General features: G+C 36.6%; 1 protein-coding gene across 4 annotated transcripts in view; it reads right to left on the bottom strand.

Moving 5' to 3' along the window:
• The window catches only part of ARHGAP21 (Rho GTPase activating protein 21), a 120,429-nt gene that overhangs the window by 33,439 nt on the left and 69,031 nt on the right, over positions 1 to 17,959 (bottom strand). For 3 of the 4 annotated variants that reach the window (XM_048295085.1, XM_048295075.1, XM_048295096.1), the window contains 4 exons: positions 16,809 to 16,887; positions 11,324 to 11,378; positions 4,056 to 4,085; positions 600 to 2,547 (listed from right to left, as the gene is read on the bottom strand). In XM_048295085.1, coding sequence (XP_048151042.1) covers positions 600 to 2,547; positions 4,056 to 4,085; positions 11,324 to 11,378; positions 16,809 to 16,887 — 2,112 coding nt within the window. The remainder of the gene's footprint in view (positions 1 to 599; positions 2,548 to 4,055; positions 4,086 to 11,323; positions 11,379 to 16,808; positions 16,888 to 17,959) is intronic. The other variant, XM_048295105.1, reaches the window with a different exon arrangement.

Genomic DNA, 17,959 nt, shown 5'->3' with positions numbered 1-17,959 from the left:
TTTCATTCATATCCACACAAGCATCTTTACTTGCAAATCCCTTTCTTTTTATTGCTATCCTTTCACCTGAAAGAGCTTTCATCTATTCCCCATCTGTCTCAGAAGCTTTCGCCATACCTACTCAGCTGAAAAACTTATTTTTTCCCCACATATCACTCTTACATGGATTTACATCCATATTCTGTCTTTACTGGATTCCAAATATGTTTTATACTAGAGAAGTAAAAGTATTTGAAAAGTGTTGCAAATGCTAGTTGTCCATATACATAATATCACAACATTATGTGGAGCGATAACCAGATGGAGTTATGTAACACAGACTTCTCCAGAGGGTTAAGGAAAACTCTAGAAAAATACTACATCACTGTAGGCTTTTTTACACTCATTCTCCAGGACTCCCAAACAAAACAGAACATATTTTTTTCTCCACTGAAAAATATTTTTACATTACCAACCTAAAGTTATTCTACATGAGAAAAATCTCCCATGCCTCTCAGCCTCAGAGTTTACAGTAATAGCAGTCAGCTACCTGACATGGTGGTTTTTATCACCTTTAGGAGAGAAAAGCATTTGACGTACACTGAAATAATTTAACTCACCAATAAAAGGAATTGAAGCCAAAGAGTCACCAGGTGGGCTGGAACTTGATGCTTTCCTTTCCTCTATTCTTTTTATGTGGACTTCTCTCCGAGCATCATTAGGTAACCAACAGGTAGTGTCTGAGGCTGCTTCTTGATCATTTACAGCAAGAATGTAGGACTGATGCCTCAAAGGCTGGGGAGTTTGGTGGCCAGAAGGTGATTTGTCCCGCATGACCACTGCGTCTTTGTCATTTCCCTGAACATCCATTTGCAGACTTTCAGACTCACGAACATCTTCCCTTTCAAAACCATGAATCTTTTGTCTGATGGAACCATCTACATTGTCAGAGGTAGTTGAACACTCACTTGTTGGCTGAACAAGTTTGGCAGAAGCTGGAGCCAGACAGGAAGGTTGGATGGTTTTACCAGTTTCTGTTTTGTGATCTGGGGCACCTTCGGCTCGGATCCTTGACTGTTGGTTTAACAGACTGCTTTGATGCAAGTGATTTACTGTTCTTTGGTCTTTGCTGGCAATAGCATCCAGGCCCTGGTTAAGGGGAATTGATGGTTTTGCTGCATAGGGAGCTGAGTTCTTCAGAGAGCTATTTTTAGAATTTCTGGCTGGTGTGAGAGACAACCTCTCTTGTGAAACACCTGCAGATTTTGAAACTCCCCCAGGAGTTTGCAAATCACGAGAAGGCTGTAACATTTTAATATCTGGTGAAACTTTCTGAAAGTGAGAACCAGGCAGAGAAGCTCTACTACCTGTTCTCCTGCTGTCTGAAATATAAGCACTCGGAGCAATAGGAAAATTTTGGCCTCGAAGGGACATATGAAATGCATGTTGTCTAGATCTGTCATAAATACCTCGCCGATCGTCTTGTTCGGTAAACCCTGTCCATTTGTAAGTCTTTCTCCTATCTCCATTTGCATCTGCAATCATATTCTCAGAATGAAAATTTTCTAGCACTTCACCCTGTTTGCTGAGATAATCCCACGACCGAGCCCTGTGATTTCTAGCATTGACTGAAGGCGAAGTTAAAGTATCTTGTGAAGCACTTCGTGGCCATTCTTTCAACACAGGATCTTCAAGCCTTTCCTGGGATACACTTCTCTGACGGATCTGGACAGACTGTGGAACCCTGTCGTGAGAGGTGCTCCTGCGCCGTACCTGAGAAGCAGTGCGATTTGGCACCACCTGATTATACTCAGTTGTGTTCTGAGAAGCTGCCCTTAAGCTATCTAACCTTTCCTGTATTGTTCTGGAGCCATACATGTGCATGCGCCTATTATCAATGTACTCCTTGTAAGTTTTGTAGGTCTTCCAGTCTATATGTTGGTGGGAGGTTGGAGAACTGTAGTGATTAGTAGAGACTGAGGGTGAGTCTGTGGCTTGAGTAGAAGGTCTAGTGCTTGGGATGCCTTCTGGACATACTACATAATTTGAAGCTTTACTTACTGTTCCAGTTGTATCAACTGGTCTTGTTATTGGAGTCTGGGGAAGTACAATGGCAGTGGACACTAAAGATGGTGGTGATGTGGTCCGTGCTTTTAGACTGGTTTGATCTTTCAAGCCATATCTTACTTCCTCTGTCCTGTGAGATGGACCAGCATGGTTATTTCTGCAAGATGGCAAATCTACAGCCTTCTCAGAAGGCACAATAACAGTCCTTACAGTTTCATTGCAAACACACACGGCTGTATTTGATTTTGCAATGTCTGTTGGTGATGGAGGCACTTGTATTTCCATTCTGTAGGCCCTCTCTGGCTGTGTCAATGCCCGGACTGGTCTACTGACTTGCTTTTTCCCCAGCGAGAAGTCAGAAGGTAGCTTGTCTCCAGCTTGTGCCTTAACAGAGGCTGTGGATGTCAGGCGTGGATAACATATTGGTGGTGGTTCAGGTATGTTGTGGGCATTACCACTGTAGGCTTCGTTGCCTTTCAGGTAGGCATCTTGGGAATATGCCTGTGGAGAGAAGAGTAAGTGAGTATTCAGCAGTGAGGGAGATGGAAAAGTTCACCATCTAGTATTTGCATGAACAAGCTTCAAGGGAGGGGAACACAGGTTCTAAATTCACACTCCCTCTAATCTTAGACAAAATGTTAGTTAAGAAGACAAAAACAGCATTCCATTGCCTTAGTGAGCACAAACACAACAAGCAAAATCATGACATACATTCCCTCCCTCAGCAATTAAAAACCTGAACTGATGACCAGTTCCAGGAAATACTGCGAGTAGGGCACTGAGGCAGGTTTTTCAAAATCCATGAGCACACAACACAGTATTTTTCTCTCCCTTAATTTTGCTTTCTAACATGATACTTCACACATTCTTCTTGTTTAAGCCTCCCATTGCTGGAAACTGGAATTTCACATCAATCAATAGGTTAAAACGCTGCATAATAAATTCAGCTAGCACTAGAAAATTCTCTATTCACTTAGGGTGTAAAACAACTGTTCACTTAATGCAGTACATATGAAAAGTACAGACATATAAATATACATACACATACTCCTCTAAGATGTCTTCTACATAAAAGCCACTGTTCCTAAACATATAATGAATAAATTGAAGCAGTAACATATTGTTGTGAGCCAACACCCTGTAAGTCACCTTATATTTTACAGGAGACAGCAAGTACATGGTACGCAAATTTTACTGCAGAAAACATTAATGATATTCAGCATTTTTAACTTTGAGGTACAAATACTATGAAAATTCATACATAGCCACCACTGCCCATGCACTATGGAAACCCAAACTGAAATCTCTAATTTCCTTAGTGCACTTTGCATCTTCATGCATAAGAACCTGACTCCTAAGAAAGAAATGGTTATACTACACTTAGTATGTTTCCGCAGCATTTCTGAAAAGCAGAATTTGTCAGTGTGAAATTAACAGAACATTCAAAATAATAAATCAATGAGAAGCACACAGCATACTTAAACAATATTCTATTATTGAAAAACTTTAGCATGACTTTGTTCAGTTTGACCATAATGAAATAAAGAGCCAATGCAGAGCCAGCCAATGTAACAGAAGATTAAAATAATTTCTCAGGGCTTTTACACACTTAGGCGTGCTATCATATCACAACATTTCTTGTTCAAATCGTAACATGCTCAATTCCAGTATATCAGTGTGCTCTGTCTTAATAGTAGACAGTTATAAAAGCCCAAGTGCAGCCATAAAATTAATACAGAGCAAAGTACAGAGGAGGGCGAGGCATTTACTGCTGCAATGTTATACCGAGCATTAGCAAAGTGCAAAATATTAAAGCACATTGAGAGAAAACAGACCAAATAACACAGGCACAAACCACAAACCAAGAGATCAGCATTATGAAGAAAATTCAGCTCAGACTATCTAGCTCATTTCCAAACTTGCTGTTTCATATTCTTGCTTCTCACAAATCATTAAGAAAAACATGCCTTATAAAACCATCAGAGAAATGGCTACTGTACGTTTCTTACCAGTGCTGTGACATCCTTTGTAAACTGCAGCTGGCAGAAAACAGGAAAACACAGTAAAAACTGCTTACAGATGTAAAGACAGAATTATCTTGTCATATTGATGTTGACTACAGCAAGCTAAAAATACAGCTACACTGATTTCACTGGAAGGTACCAACAGACATAAAGGGCAGTAGAGCATAAAAAATAACTTCACCCTCCTTGTGAGCATGTCCATCTCAGGCTTATATTTGGTCCTTACATTTATCCTGTACCTTTACAGAAAGCAAAATATGTTTGTGCCATTTTGCCTTGGTGCATCCCTACAGCTGCCTGCAGAGAGCTCTGGCTCTGTGCAATGAGACTTCCCTTCCACTACAGCAATATTACTGTCTCTCATTTCCCTGGGCTGCTACCATCCATCCCTGCTTCCTGGTGACGAAACAACGGCTTTATTATGCATTTAAAACAGCACGCCCCTTCCTCACATATATCCAAACATGACCACGAACTGTCAGCTGACTGCAGCTGCTTTCACGCCGTACATCTGAAATTAGAGGAATGATGCTGCAGAAACACTCTCCTCATGTGATTTGTAATTTTTTTCCTTCACTCATAGTAAAAATCAGGACAGGCTTCCCACTGACACATTTAATGAGGGGAAGGAGCGTAAAAAGGGAAGTATTTCTAAACCTTTAAATAAATGGCTATTTAAGATCTTGATGGACTATAAGAATTAAATAAAATTTGGAAAAGATGCTGAAGACCCAGAAACAGATTGAGCGAGATCCTTCTGGCATGAAAGACAAACAAAAACCATTACATACTGCCCCTTAATTAGAAAATAATTATCAATTTATACAGCTGATAAAACAGCTTATATTCCAACTTCTCTGGGATATGCACACATCACACCAACAGAAAATACACCCCATCTACATTTTTGTAAAGCATTCCCCTGACAAACAATGCTTCATTGACTTTGACAGCACAAAGGCTAAATTCCAAAGCTGATGTGATCTGATTGTAGCTGAAGACAACAGATGAGTATAAAAGTAAGTTCTCAGCTCTTGACAAAATTTATCACAGGTATTAAAATATCACCTTCAGAAGACAGGGTCCAAAATGATATCAGCTAGGTTTTCTCCTCCCAAAAAAAAGTATGTTTCCATGATTGCAGGTATATCCAGACAGACGGACTGCCAGGTCTGTTAGACAGTTACTGGGAAGTGTGTTTCTCTTTTCAACCTCACTTCACCCAAATCACTGAAACAAAGTGGAACATACTTCCAAGAGAGAGAAAATTTACAGATAGGACTGTGATAGTTCCACAAAGAATATTTGATATCTTTGTTCCATAACTCTGATTAAGGGCCTACAGGAAATAATGCAACATAGAAACAGATGGATCTGTCCTAAATAATGTCACGCTGAAGGATGCATTATCAGCCTTTTTACTACAAAATGTTTTAACTGCTTTAAGCACAAAGTGATGAGATTTTTAGAAAAGGTTTAGAGACTAAGAAATGTGAAATACACCAATATATTTATTACTTCATACATTGCTTTGACATTTAACATATTTTGCAACCACATAAAACACAGTTTGATTATTACTCTCTTTAGTTTCTCTGACAATAAGTCATGTGAAAATGCTACCTTAATCTCTAAGTGATTGCAACAGGATACATTCATAAAAATGTCATTAGGGTATGGCTGAATTTTAAGTGTTTATAAAAACACAAAAGCCAAATCAACCAAACAAAAAAAGGCTTGCAACTTAGAAAACAAAAATTTTCTTTTAATATCCAGATTAGTGATGCTCCTGATTCAGACACCAGCCAGCCTATTTCAATTTCTAAAGAACTAGTTACTCAGCAGTTATTCAGAAGTCTCAACATGATCGAAAAATTAGTCTAGATGTTTTATGAGCTCTTTTCCACCTTCTCAAAACAACGGCAGTTTTAAAAGACTACCATACAAATGCAGCAATTTAGAGTGACATTAACCGCTCTGATGGATAACAGCTCTGCAACAATTACTAGAAGAAAATTGCTGCTCTTACAGTAGGAACTCAGCATGTTTCCAGTTATTGGGTACCATTTCTTCCCACCTTGCAATCTGGTTTTGTTTGCACGAAGTTTGCAAACTCCTATGGTAAAGGATTAATTTCTTACTGTGAATTTGTAGAACCATAAAGGGTTTAACTCCTAAGGTAATTCATGCCATATGATAGGCAAAATACATTTTATGCAAATAAAGCATTTTACAAGGTATCTCATTAACCACTTAAAATTCAGCTGAAGGGTTTTGGTCCCATTTTTATCCCCTTGATTTTATGCCATTAGATGCTAGAACAGTAACAGCCAAATGCATGAGGATTCCTCTGGGAAAGAATCATGGTGAAACCCTGTACTTTCAATAGCTCAAACTGACCCCTTAGCCCAAATCCATGAAAACATGCAGCCCTATGTTTCACTGAGGATGGGTGTGCTTCACTACACTTCACTACAGGAAGAGTGACAACACTGATTTCAACAGAACTATTCACAAAATTGGTGATAAGCATTTTGATAAATCAGACGCTAATGTGCCCAACTCCTTGCAAGACTGAGCTTGGGGCATTCTTCTTTCCTTCTCCAACTAGTTTGGCTTCAGATTCTTTACTACTAAATTGTTCTCTTCCCTGGAGCTAACTTATTCTCACAGTCATCATGAGTATGGGAACTGCACACCAGAAAAGTTTACAGCTCTCTTAAAAGGAAACACTTTCTAGTTACAGTTTTTTCTGGCAAGAATGTTAATAAATACAGCTCAACTGCTTTCATTTTAGTCTGAGACACCCAAACACTACAGTCAGATAATGTTATTTGAAAAAAACCCCAAAAAACACACACCCTTTCTTCCTAAAGGCAGTGCAATTTTAGAATTCAAAATTTAATGCCTTAGGCCCAATAAATTTTATTTCCAAATACAAGGTGTGTAACAGACTTTCTTGTAAAGTCTAAATTGTGGTTAGGAGGGTTGATGAAAATGGTATTTTCTAACATATGCAGTGTTCAACAAAGTTTAAGTCTCTTCTTCTAGGTCACTGCGTCTTCACAGCACACGCTGCCTTTCACTGTACTTGCTGCCAGAGCTTTAATATTAACCTCTGTGCACATCAGTAACTGTCAGCACAAAATCTGGAAGCAAAAAAGTGCTCCAAATCTCTGGACTAAATACAACTACTTAGAAAAACGTATCTATCTTTATTAAAAGACAAATGAAAATAGTTCACAGTTTGCCATGTTGCTGCACTAGGTCTGATGCAACTGGATGGTCTCAGGAAGGGGGGAAAAAAAAAAGAGTCTTTAACATTGAAACTGCGGGCAGACCTGCAGTCAGAGACACAAGGTTACTTACTGGGTCATGTAAAACTCTAGGATACATTTCCTCATTTATTTTTCTTTTTGTTGTGGGTTTCTTTCCTTCCTTTTTTTTTTTTTTTTTTTTTTAATTATAGGTGCACCACTGGCAATTTCAGGCTACTACAAGGCCTTGAGAATCACCAAATTCCTCAAAATCTCTAAATTCAGAAATGATAATGCAGCAAACTCTTCTCTTTGCACAGATCTCCCAATACACTGAAAACTTCCATATCACCTGACTAGAAAGAAGGGAAAACAAAAAAGAAAATCTATGCTTCAATTCACTTTTATTCACTTTCCTGGTCATTCCATCTAGGATTTTTGGTTCCCCTACTGTCTATGACAAGAGAAACATTTCTGTCCAAATGCAGTCAACTTTCAGTTACTGATATGCAGCTTCATTGATCTGTAATTCTAAGGAAAGATTAAGACTTAACTAAACTTACCAAAAACATAATAGTAAACAGCCCCCTTTTATTTCCATATTTACCATTACTCATGGAATGCTCAATAAAATCTTTCTGTAAATGAAACTGCAAAGTTCTTTCCAGAAGGCTAAGGCATGTTTCAACAGATTTGTACATTTAAAAAATTTAATGGTGACAACACCTAAGACCAAAAGTAACCTCTTACTGTTTGGGGCAATTCCTCTAAGGAAATGGTTTTTTAGAAATTAAACTGTTGGAGGTAGGCTAAAAGTTAGGTAAGACGAACTTTTGAGTGAGTGGGCAGTGAGAAAAGTGCTAGAAAATGAAAGGTGGAAAAAAAAGGACACCTTACCTATAGTACGTATATACAACATAGTTATATACATCAACAAAATAATATCTACATCTATTTACCTATAATAAGTACTATATATAATGATTAATATGTTACATTACAAACAAAATTCCAAATAAATGGCTCCAATGCAGATCATATTAAAGATACCATTTTTCAAAGAGTGGTATTTTCAAGTGCCTGGTACTTAGAAATTCAGTGACTTGTAGGCTGTATTCTTTTTTATATATATAAGGAACAACTAGCAAGTAAGTAAATTCCAATGTGAACATTCCCAAAAATCCTGCATACTGAGGACAGGCTAACATATATGTGTTAGACACAACAAAGCCTACTGACAAAAGTCATAATAATGCTCACCTGTAAATAGGCTTAGAAAACCCAATTTACTCTGTGGAGCACCTTCAGTATTTCAGTATTTTCCACATAGCACAAAAATTTTTGAACAACTGGAAAGTTGTCAAAATTTGAACAGTATTTTAGTATTAAACTTGTTATCCCAAGGCTACAAAACAGCAACAATTTCATTGAATACACTTGAGAAAAATGAACTATTTGTAGTTGACCTAAATGTGTCTTCCCATTTGCATGAAGTCAGTGGCACTAAAACCTACAAGATGCCAAAATTCTGTCAAAAAAGGTTGACAATGCTACAGAATTTGCATATAGATACATCAAATTTGAAACACCAAGGATAGCATGACATAAAAACAATCCTCCTCTTCCTAGTTTAAAAATGGTCACAATACCTAGAAATGTTTCAAAATAAGGTCTGTTGATAAATTTAAGTAAATTAATCACAAATCTGAGGAGGAGCACGAGAAAGCCAACACATACACAGTTGTCAAGAGTTCAAATTTTTGTCATAGATAGAGATGTTTTAAATATCCTTTTCCCCATCCACAAAGTGACATTTTCAACACCAGTGAACAAACACAACTGACACTGGTTTCACTAATGGCAGGATTTCACATGTAATTCCCTTCCAAGTAAGCACTGTTCACATGCCACAGAGGGCAATGGCCTGTGGATTGGAGCACTTCATTGTTACTATTGATGAATGGATTTGAATCCCTGTTTTCAGGAAATTCAATATACCAAGAGGTTCACAGACATATATGGATGTTTCTGAAGACTAAACTCAAGGTTTAAAATTAGTGAACTAAAGATAGAAACAAGTAACAGTGTTTCTAGCCATGGAATAGACTATGTTAGTAGTCATGAGCACATGGAATAGACTGCCAAGTACTATAAAACTTAGCACAACCAGCATCATTCCTGAATATAATGAAACTATTCCATCCTAGATACACCATTCATGAGCTCATACCACAATATCCAGTAGTGCTTGGAGCTTTTCTGTTTTTGCAGCATACCAGTATTTAGCATGAGTTTACAATGAGTGACACTATCTGAAGACACTTACAGTGAAACATATGACAGATGTCACAGAAAACAACTATGTTATTTAACATTCTGTAATAGGCTTACATAACACAACTTCAGGTTTAAGTTTTTCCTCTCTTAATAAGGGCCATGTACCTTACCATTGACTGTTCACTCGGCACTTACACTGACACCTGAAGATGTTTCATATATCCAATCTTTTTCTAGAACTTCCACAGGCAGGTATTTTTTCTCTTTTCTTTACCCCTCAATCTCCTCAAGGATAATTACCTTATTTTCTTTTTGTTAATATCCTTTCCTTACCCAATGACAATAATCATCTTTTTTTTTTTCCCTCTGACCCCATCTCATGTGTTGGTACAACAAGTTATATCCAACCAATTATTTTTCATCTCTACTTCACCTGAAGGTTGCACTTCGTGTTTCACCAGCAGAGAGATGATGTGCCTAAGACCTTTTCACCCAGACAAATACAAATGTTTAACTTTAAAACTACAAATCCTGCCTTGCCCAGATTCTTACACTGTTACGGCTACAAGACTGCATTAGATGCATATGGCATTCAGGAAATTGAAATGTTAGCATTATTCCTGCATTTATACATATTCACAGTTCCAGTTAAAAAAAAAAAACAAACCACCAAACCAAAAATACCAACCACCAAAAACACCCCAACAGCTTTTCTCTCCCACTTATTCATGCAATTGAAACTCACACCCTACCCCCAATATTTTCTGTGTTGGATTACTGAAATACTTCTTCATCAAATGTTCTCAAAATATCACTTCTATTCTAATAATCTTGGCTTGTTGTCCTAGCTGGAGAGCTCCTGTACTAGCTTCTACCTCCACTTTAACTCAAAACAAAGTTTTTTGGTTTTTTTTCTTTACCCATTAATTTGATCTGTAATAATGGAAAACAGCTGCTGAAACCCATAGGTTTTTCTTAACTCAAAGTCACCTTACTACTTCTGTGTGCATTAGAAAATACACTTTTCCAGCTACTAACAAGAAAATCTACCCTGCTTGTCATCTTCTCCTTTCCTCTGCTTCCAATTAAAAATAAACTAGAGCATATCAATATATTAGGTGTTTTTCTGATTCTTCCCAATAGGCACTTACATATTGCGTATTATTCAAGGCTCTTTTGGACTTAGAGACAATAAATGGGATATGAATTATCTCACTACATATGCAGGACCTCAGTTCAAATCAAGAACAAATAGGCACTAGTGCAACAAAACATTTACAGGAGTCAAAATTAAAAAAATTGGTAATAAACTTTGGCTCATTCATCACATTTCTTAGTCCACTCACAATTAGTGAATTATTAACAAAGGCTTCATGTGTTAATTTTTGAATTCAAATTCTTTAGAACTGGACAACCTAGCTAAAGGAAGCAATCCCATTCATAAATTCTAACATAAGGAAATTAATCCAAATTACAGTAAAAATATAAACAAGATGTATTTTTTAACATGCTAGAAATATCATGTGAAGACACTACTCCCTATATTCGGATTCCCCTGAGATTTCAGGCATGGCAAGAAGGTAGGAAAATATTTAAGGAGTGACAAAGAGATAAACTCTTAATTATTTGCTGATAGCACACTTCAAAGACTTTGTAAGCAACAACAGAACATTTTTGTCTAGTCAATATAGTCTCTGAACAGGAGCTTCATAAACATACCAGTTGAAGGATGTCCTCATCTTTTGGCATAACACTAAGTTCCAATACGCTGTCACTGAAAGAAACAGGAAAAAAAAATACATCACAGATGAACTTCTGGAGACTTTCAATTCTTATTATAAAGATAATCCATTTACTTCCATAGATGAAAACTATTCAAAAACTCCAACTCAGCTATTACGACAAATATGCAACTCAACAAAAATAAACACTGATTTCCACTAGAATCTTGGGAAGTAAGAGTAGAAGAGAAATCTGACTGAGCCAGTTTATTGAGCCAACACATTGGTTTGGGCAGTTTTATTTCCTTTTATTTTCTCCCTCAAGTCCTAAGGTACACTACTTGTTTGGAGCTTCTCAAACAAAACAATGTGGCAAATCTGCGAATAAAGCTAAAACTTCCCACTTTCTTCAATTCAAAAATAAAGTCTCTTAGCACTCTTTAAAATTGCTGTGGTGATGTCTTAATCATCACACCATGTGAAAAGAGGAGCAATACCAAGGCAAGTACTGACTTACACCTTTCCACTCCAATCACCTCCTAGCAGAATCAACTTAAACAGTCATTCAGATGACATCTGAAATATGGATGAAAAACACTTGCTATTTGTAAATGCTGCATTCATCAGTCTGAGCTGGTGAAACCAAAAACAGCAGCAGCATAAAGATCCAGGAATCTGAATAGTTCAATCAGTGTGACTCAAACACAAGCAAAACCAGGACATCAAATGAACAGTGTTACCAGTTACCCAGCCAATTATTTTACAAACAGTGAAATCCACGGTTGGTTTTCACCAGAAATAAGGTATTTTCACAAGCAAGAGAGAAGCATATGCTTGTAACACTGGACACAGAAGAGATGAATTTATTATCTCATTTGAGATAATGGAATAAGCTGTTCACATTCATTAAATGTGAAGTGGAACAGGTACAGAGAAGGGCTACAAAAGGCTAACATACAGTCTATTATAACGAGGGGTAAGAACCAAAATGAAGATACTACGAACATTATTTGGAAATCTCACGTCAAAATTAAAAAAGGATATTTCAAAAAACCTGACCAGTATCAGCATTAGAAAAAAAGGCATACAACCTAATTTGGTATGTCAGAAACTGGCTCATCTGTACTGGTCAGTACATCGCATTAGGTGAGGAAAGACAAAACCAGCACAAACACTGGCCCAATTACAGGGCACACCAATCAGCCTACTGAGAAGGACCTCAGATTATTTCTGCAGAAAAGAAACCCATCATCTCAAAACGTAGTGTGTGATTTATTATGCTTTCTTATATGAAAAATGTTTCTAATTTGTGGTTCCTTTTCCATTTTTTAGCGACCACATACATAAGGCTGATTTCCAAAACAGAAGAGTAAGGGTATTTGGTTTCACAATCTTTTTAAACCATTATTCATTTTGGAAAAGAGTGTTCTCCAAGTAGCAGAAAACTTACTTTAGTCTTAAAATTGAAGATCAGCAGTGATTTAAGTTTTTAAATCTACATACATCTAGGAAAAAATAAGTCTTCAAAAGCCTTGCAAAGATTTTTTTTTTTTTTAAATACTGAATTATAAGAAACAAGGGAGTATTGATTTTATGTGCACTTAAAATAGCATTTCCCATATTGACTGAATGCATAAACAGCTTGAGGAATTTTTAACAAAGCGTTCAGATTTCAGTTCTACACATGCATAGCATGTACATATAAATCATATCAGACAACTGCTTACTTGCAGGATGAAGACTTTGGATGTCAAAAATATGATAGCATTGCTCCTCTTGAAGTACTTCTTATATAAAGAAATAAAATTTGACACAGAACAAACCATACTAATTCAAGTATTTTGCGTGTTTCCTCCCCCTCTTCTAAGAAGGTGATTAAATCCATTTACCCAATTTACATTGTTTTAGTAAACATTCAGAAGACTAAAGGGTTCCATTCAGGAACACTGTTTTAAACATAATTCAAATAACTACTTAACAATTCTATTCCTGTTTGCCTGAAGAATCTTTTGGAGACAATTTGGATCTTCCTACTTTATATTTCGTGACATGCTCTGAGGATGTTTTTTAATTCTTGTATCAGAAACAAAAAGTATTAAGGAAGACATCTGTTTTTTTGTACTACATAATGTAAATGCAAATTATGAACTAGAAAGTGCTAGTAAGAACCACCACACAGAAAGTGATAGTCTACACTGGAACTCCAGACACAGTACTCAGAACTCTCGAGATATTTATCATTCTCATTACTTGCATCATGCATTCAGAGTGTTAAATTTAAATGTATTGATTCCACGTCATCAAACTAAAGCACTAATCATGAAGACTATCTTCTGATGCATTACTTTGTATTAATGAAACAGATTCAGTAGCAGAACTCTGTACATTCCTGAGTAATCCCAACACTTTCAGGAAGAATTTGCAAAGAGAAACAACTGGAATAGACAATCATTCAAATTCCCCAGTTTAAGAAAAAAAAAGGGGGGGGGGGGGAAGAGAAGTTGCAAATCAGAATCTGTTTCCTCTTTTATTTAGAACCATAAATAATGTACAGAGTTTATGTTAGCAATCAACATATCTCCAAGTTGATTATGTATGTAAACAGGTAAGAATAAATTTTTAATGGACCAAACCAGCAACTACTGGCAAAGAGTAGGAAACCTAGAGTTAAAAGAGTAATCATGATTAATTTTACAGGACTGTAATTTTAGCAACTCTTTTGAGGTGTGCCTTTCATCTCCCAGAGGAAATAATTAGTGTAAGTTTAGTTTTACTATCTCCAAACAAAGGAAAATAGAAAACATTCTAGACACAGCTTGAAATTTTTCTGGGAACAGTACAAAGCACAGCTGAATTATATCTCATCCTTAAGTCCCACTGGAAGATACGGGTATCATTTCATCTAAGGCAACTAAGTTCTGATGTCTGCAGCATTATATAATGAAGACAAGCAGCTAAAATTGAACAACTTTTTAGAAAAATAATAAGCAGCTATGACAATGGAGCCACAGGAATAATCTAAAAAAAAAAATCTGCCAGCCTGCACTGAGTTTTACTGTAAACAGCTGAACAGTGAGTGATGCGGAAGCCCTCTCTTTAGACAGAAAAGATGAAAAAATGTGTTGTAACCTTAAAAACTACTCTGAAGATGAGTAAAATGACAAAAGAATAAGCATCTACACTCATCAATATGTTTGAACGAGTAATTAAAAATTACAAAAGTACAGCAACTAAAATGTCTAGAAAGCCAACACACAACATACTAAGACTATGAAGAGAACTGTCTTCATTCATAAAAAAGATTTCAGCTGACAACTCAGCCTTTCAAAGGGCCTTTCAGCAAGTTGCTTGCACATGGCCAACTAAAGAAGCCAAGGCATGCTGGATGAAAAATCAGCTAAGACACAAAACAGCAAAAACTGTGTCACTGGGTGTTTTGAATGTGAAGAGTTTAAGTACATTCAACAGTGAATTTGTGCAAGACCAACCCATCATGAATTATTAAATCAAGCAACGAAGGTAAAACCTGTGGTTTAGCAAGTTCCTGAACCAAGATTTACATAAAGTGGGCTGGTATTATCTGACCACTCAATCACTCTACAGTTCCAGTGTTTTCACGGACTTCAAAGAAATCTTTTTTGATATTATCACAGAGGATAATGACATAACAGACCATCAGTCTGACCCAGGTGGCAATGCTAATGCAAGAGCAGCATGCACCATAATGCAATTTTACTTGCCATGAAATGGCAGCATAAGAAGTAAAAAAATTATGTTCAGAACAACTGCTCCGAGTTCAAAAATACTGTTTTCAAGCAAAGAATGAGAGACAGCTGATTCTTCAGTCACATGAGAAGTACTGCCTGTAAGCTACAAGATACAGCTGATCTGGAGTCCGAGTTCTCTTCATGGATCAAAATTAATATTTATCTGTTTATCCTAAGAGGTTCAGATGTAGACTTCCTGATGGTTGCATCTGCTGTATGAAATGCTCAAGGATACACATGACTTTTTGTTACAATTGCCTGTGATGTACACATCTGGCTCGAGAAAACAAACTGTTCTCTCCTAACAAACAATAGCATCCCTTCATCCTCCCTGCACTCATGGAAATCAGGGGGACAGATGCAGCAGTGTGCTACACCATTCCCGGTTGCACCAGATAATCACTGACAAGGCCTTGTTCAGGTGTCCCCAGTTTTTCCACACTCAGCAGGGGTTCAGTTCTACTGAATGGTTCACTACCTACCCTCACTGAAAATAAATTCCATTCACAGGCACGCCTAGAGTTAAGAATCCCTGATCACAGAGGCCACTCAAAGACATGACTGGTCTCTCTCTTTCTTGGATTAAGAAAGTTAACTGACTGATCTACATGGCTGGGCACGTAATGTCTTGGGTATACAGTACCGTACAATAGTGGTGCTTGTAAAAATACAAAATAAAGAAATTATTTACGGCTAGTGTTATGTGCAGTGAAGGAAATAAAAAAGCCCATCTGTCTAGCCCTTGTATAGATAGCATTAATGACACAAGACATGTTTCAGTCTACCTTGCCCATCACATCTCTGAACAGTTTTGTTGTTTATAAAAAACCCCAAAACAACAACAAAAGAAACCCAAAACAAAACCACAAAGATACAAACCACTCAATACATGTGAGACGTACACATTTGCAACAAAATCTTCAATAAAGACATCACTGAAATAGAAAGATCATAATCTTATTTTTCCTATTTCAAACAGTAAGAACATCTAAATCTTAACACGTGAAAAGCCACTAAAAATATGACATTTGAGATGTATTCTTTCATACTGATCATAATACAACTTTTTGCCACATCACTCAACATTACATTGAAAACTTGTTGCTGTAGAACAGAAATTCACACCAAGAAAACTGTAAAAGTGGAGGCAGACATGAGACATGAAATGGAGAATCTAGACTCATGCATAGACATGATTTCACAAGTGCTTGTGAGGTACAGGAGCAGTAAATATTAGTGTTTTCTTAACTCTGTGCAAAGTTCATAATTTGCTGCAAAACAGAGGAAAGCAAAGACTTACTGCAGATATTCTGCAGGTGTGCACTAGCATAATTTTTTTCCTTCACCAGATACACTGATTTCTAGTTCTCAGATATCATAAACAAGGTAGAATTTATAATCTTATTTTCCAATTGATTGTATACATGTATGTATACCTAATCTGTCTATTTTAAATTCAGATGTCCTCTACATCACTTGGTGTTACTTGCTAACAAGGGACAAGTACTGACAATAAAAGGACTGTGGTACAATTCAGCACCCATATTCTCAACCTTTTCTCAGCATTCAGCAAATACATGAAGAAAAGAAATAATAAAATGGAGTGTGTATAAGTGAAAATTCAATAATATGATGACTTTTCAAAACTTCCATAAGTGGTCATTTCATGCTTAGTATACCAGAAGTGTGGCACATAATGAAATACTATTATCTTACCTGTTCTGTATTAGAGCAATGACTTGAGAATATGTCTTCCCAATAACACTTTCTCCATTGACTTTTATAATTCTGTCACCTGTAGAGGGAAAAGTTGTAACTGAAATTGGTTTGTCTAGATGTTTTTTAAACAGTTTTTACTTTGTACTTCTGTACTTCACAATAATCAAGAATACCAATATGTTAAATTCAAGGTTAAGTCTTCCTTAGAAATAAAAAAAAAAACAAAAAAAAAAAAAAAACAAAAAAAAAAAAAAAAAAAAAAAAACAAAAAAAAACAAAAAAAAAAAAAACAACCAAAACCAGAAGATGCACAATACAACTACACGTAACCATACACAGGATGCCAAATTTCTCCTCTTTTCCCTGAACATTTTCAGACATTTATCTTACTCTAAACTTTCAAATTAATAACCCGGGTAGTCATAGAAAGAAAACTACAAGCAGCTGTAAGATACACCAGAGGCTCACTTATGTATCCCATCTTCACAATAAAGCTATCAATGTATGGCAACACACACTAACAGCTCTGCCCTATTCCTAAATAAATTATAAGCAGATATAATTCCCTGGGATTAGCCCAGCTGGTCAGAGCAGGGTGCTAAAAATGCCAACGCCACTGGTTCAACCCCCTATGGGCCATTCACTTAAGAGTTGGATTCGATGATCCTTGTGGGTCCCTTCCAACTCTGAATATTCTGTGATTTCATTCCAGCACTTAAAATAAAACCAAACTTTAACTCTCCTTTCATAGCAGCAAATACTGCAATTCTGTGCTTCTCCCTTATTACAAATAAGGAACAAACATTTTGAAAGGCTCCAATTTCCTCCCTTCTCAGAATAATCTGGGCTGTTTCCAAGACATTACTATCTGTTCAATGCATCTTGGACAATGGTAAATGGCTATTCCTTATTAATACCCACCAATCTTTAGATCTAATATCACTTTTATAAGATTTCTCCCAGTAGTTACACCTTCCTCAAGAGCTTCATATACTTCTCATAAATTAATTGTCAAATATATTGTGTAGAGCTATTTTTAGCTTGTGGTGACAAACCTACCCTGTTCTTTTGACCAAATGGTATTTAAGACATCTCTGATCAGAAGAGCAGAAAAGAATCTTGAATTTCTTAACGAGGAGAAAATGGTC

This window comes from Corvus hawaiiensis, chromosome 1 (assembly GCF_020740725.1).
Source record: "Corvus hawaiiensis isolate bCorHaw1 chromosome 1, bCorHaw1.pri.cur, whole genome shotgun sequence".
In the NCBI taxonomy this organism is placed as follows: domain Eukaryota; kingdom Metazoa; phylum Chordata; class Aves; order Passeriformes; family Corvidae; genus Corvus; species Corvus hawaiiensis.
The sequence above is the reverse complement of the archived record's forward strand: the minus strand, read 5'-3'. Positions and strand labels throughout refer to the sequence as shown.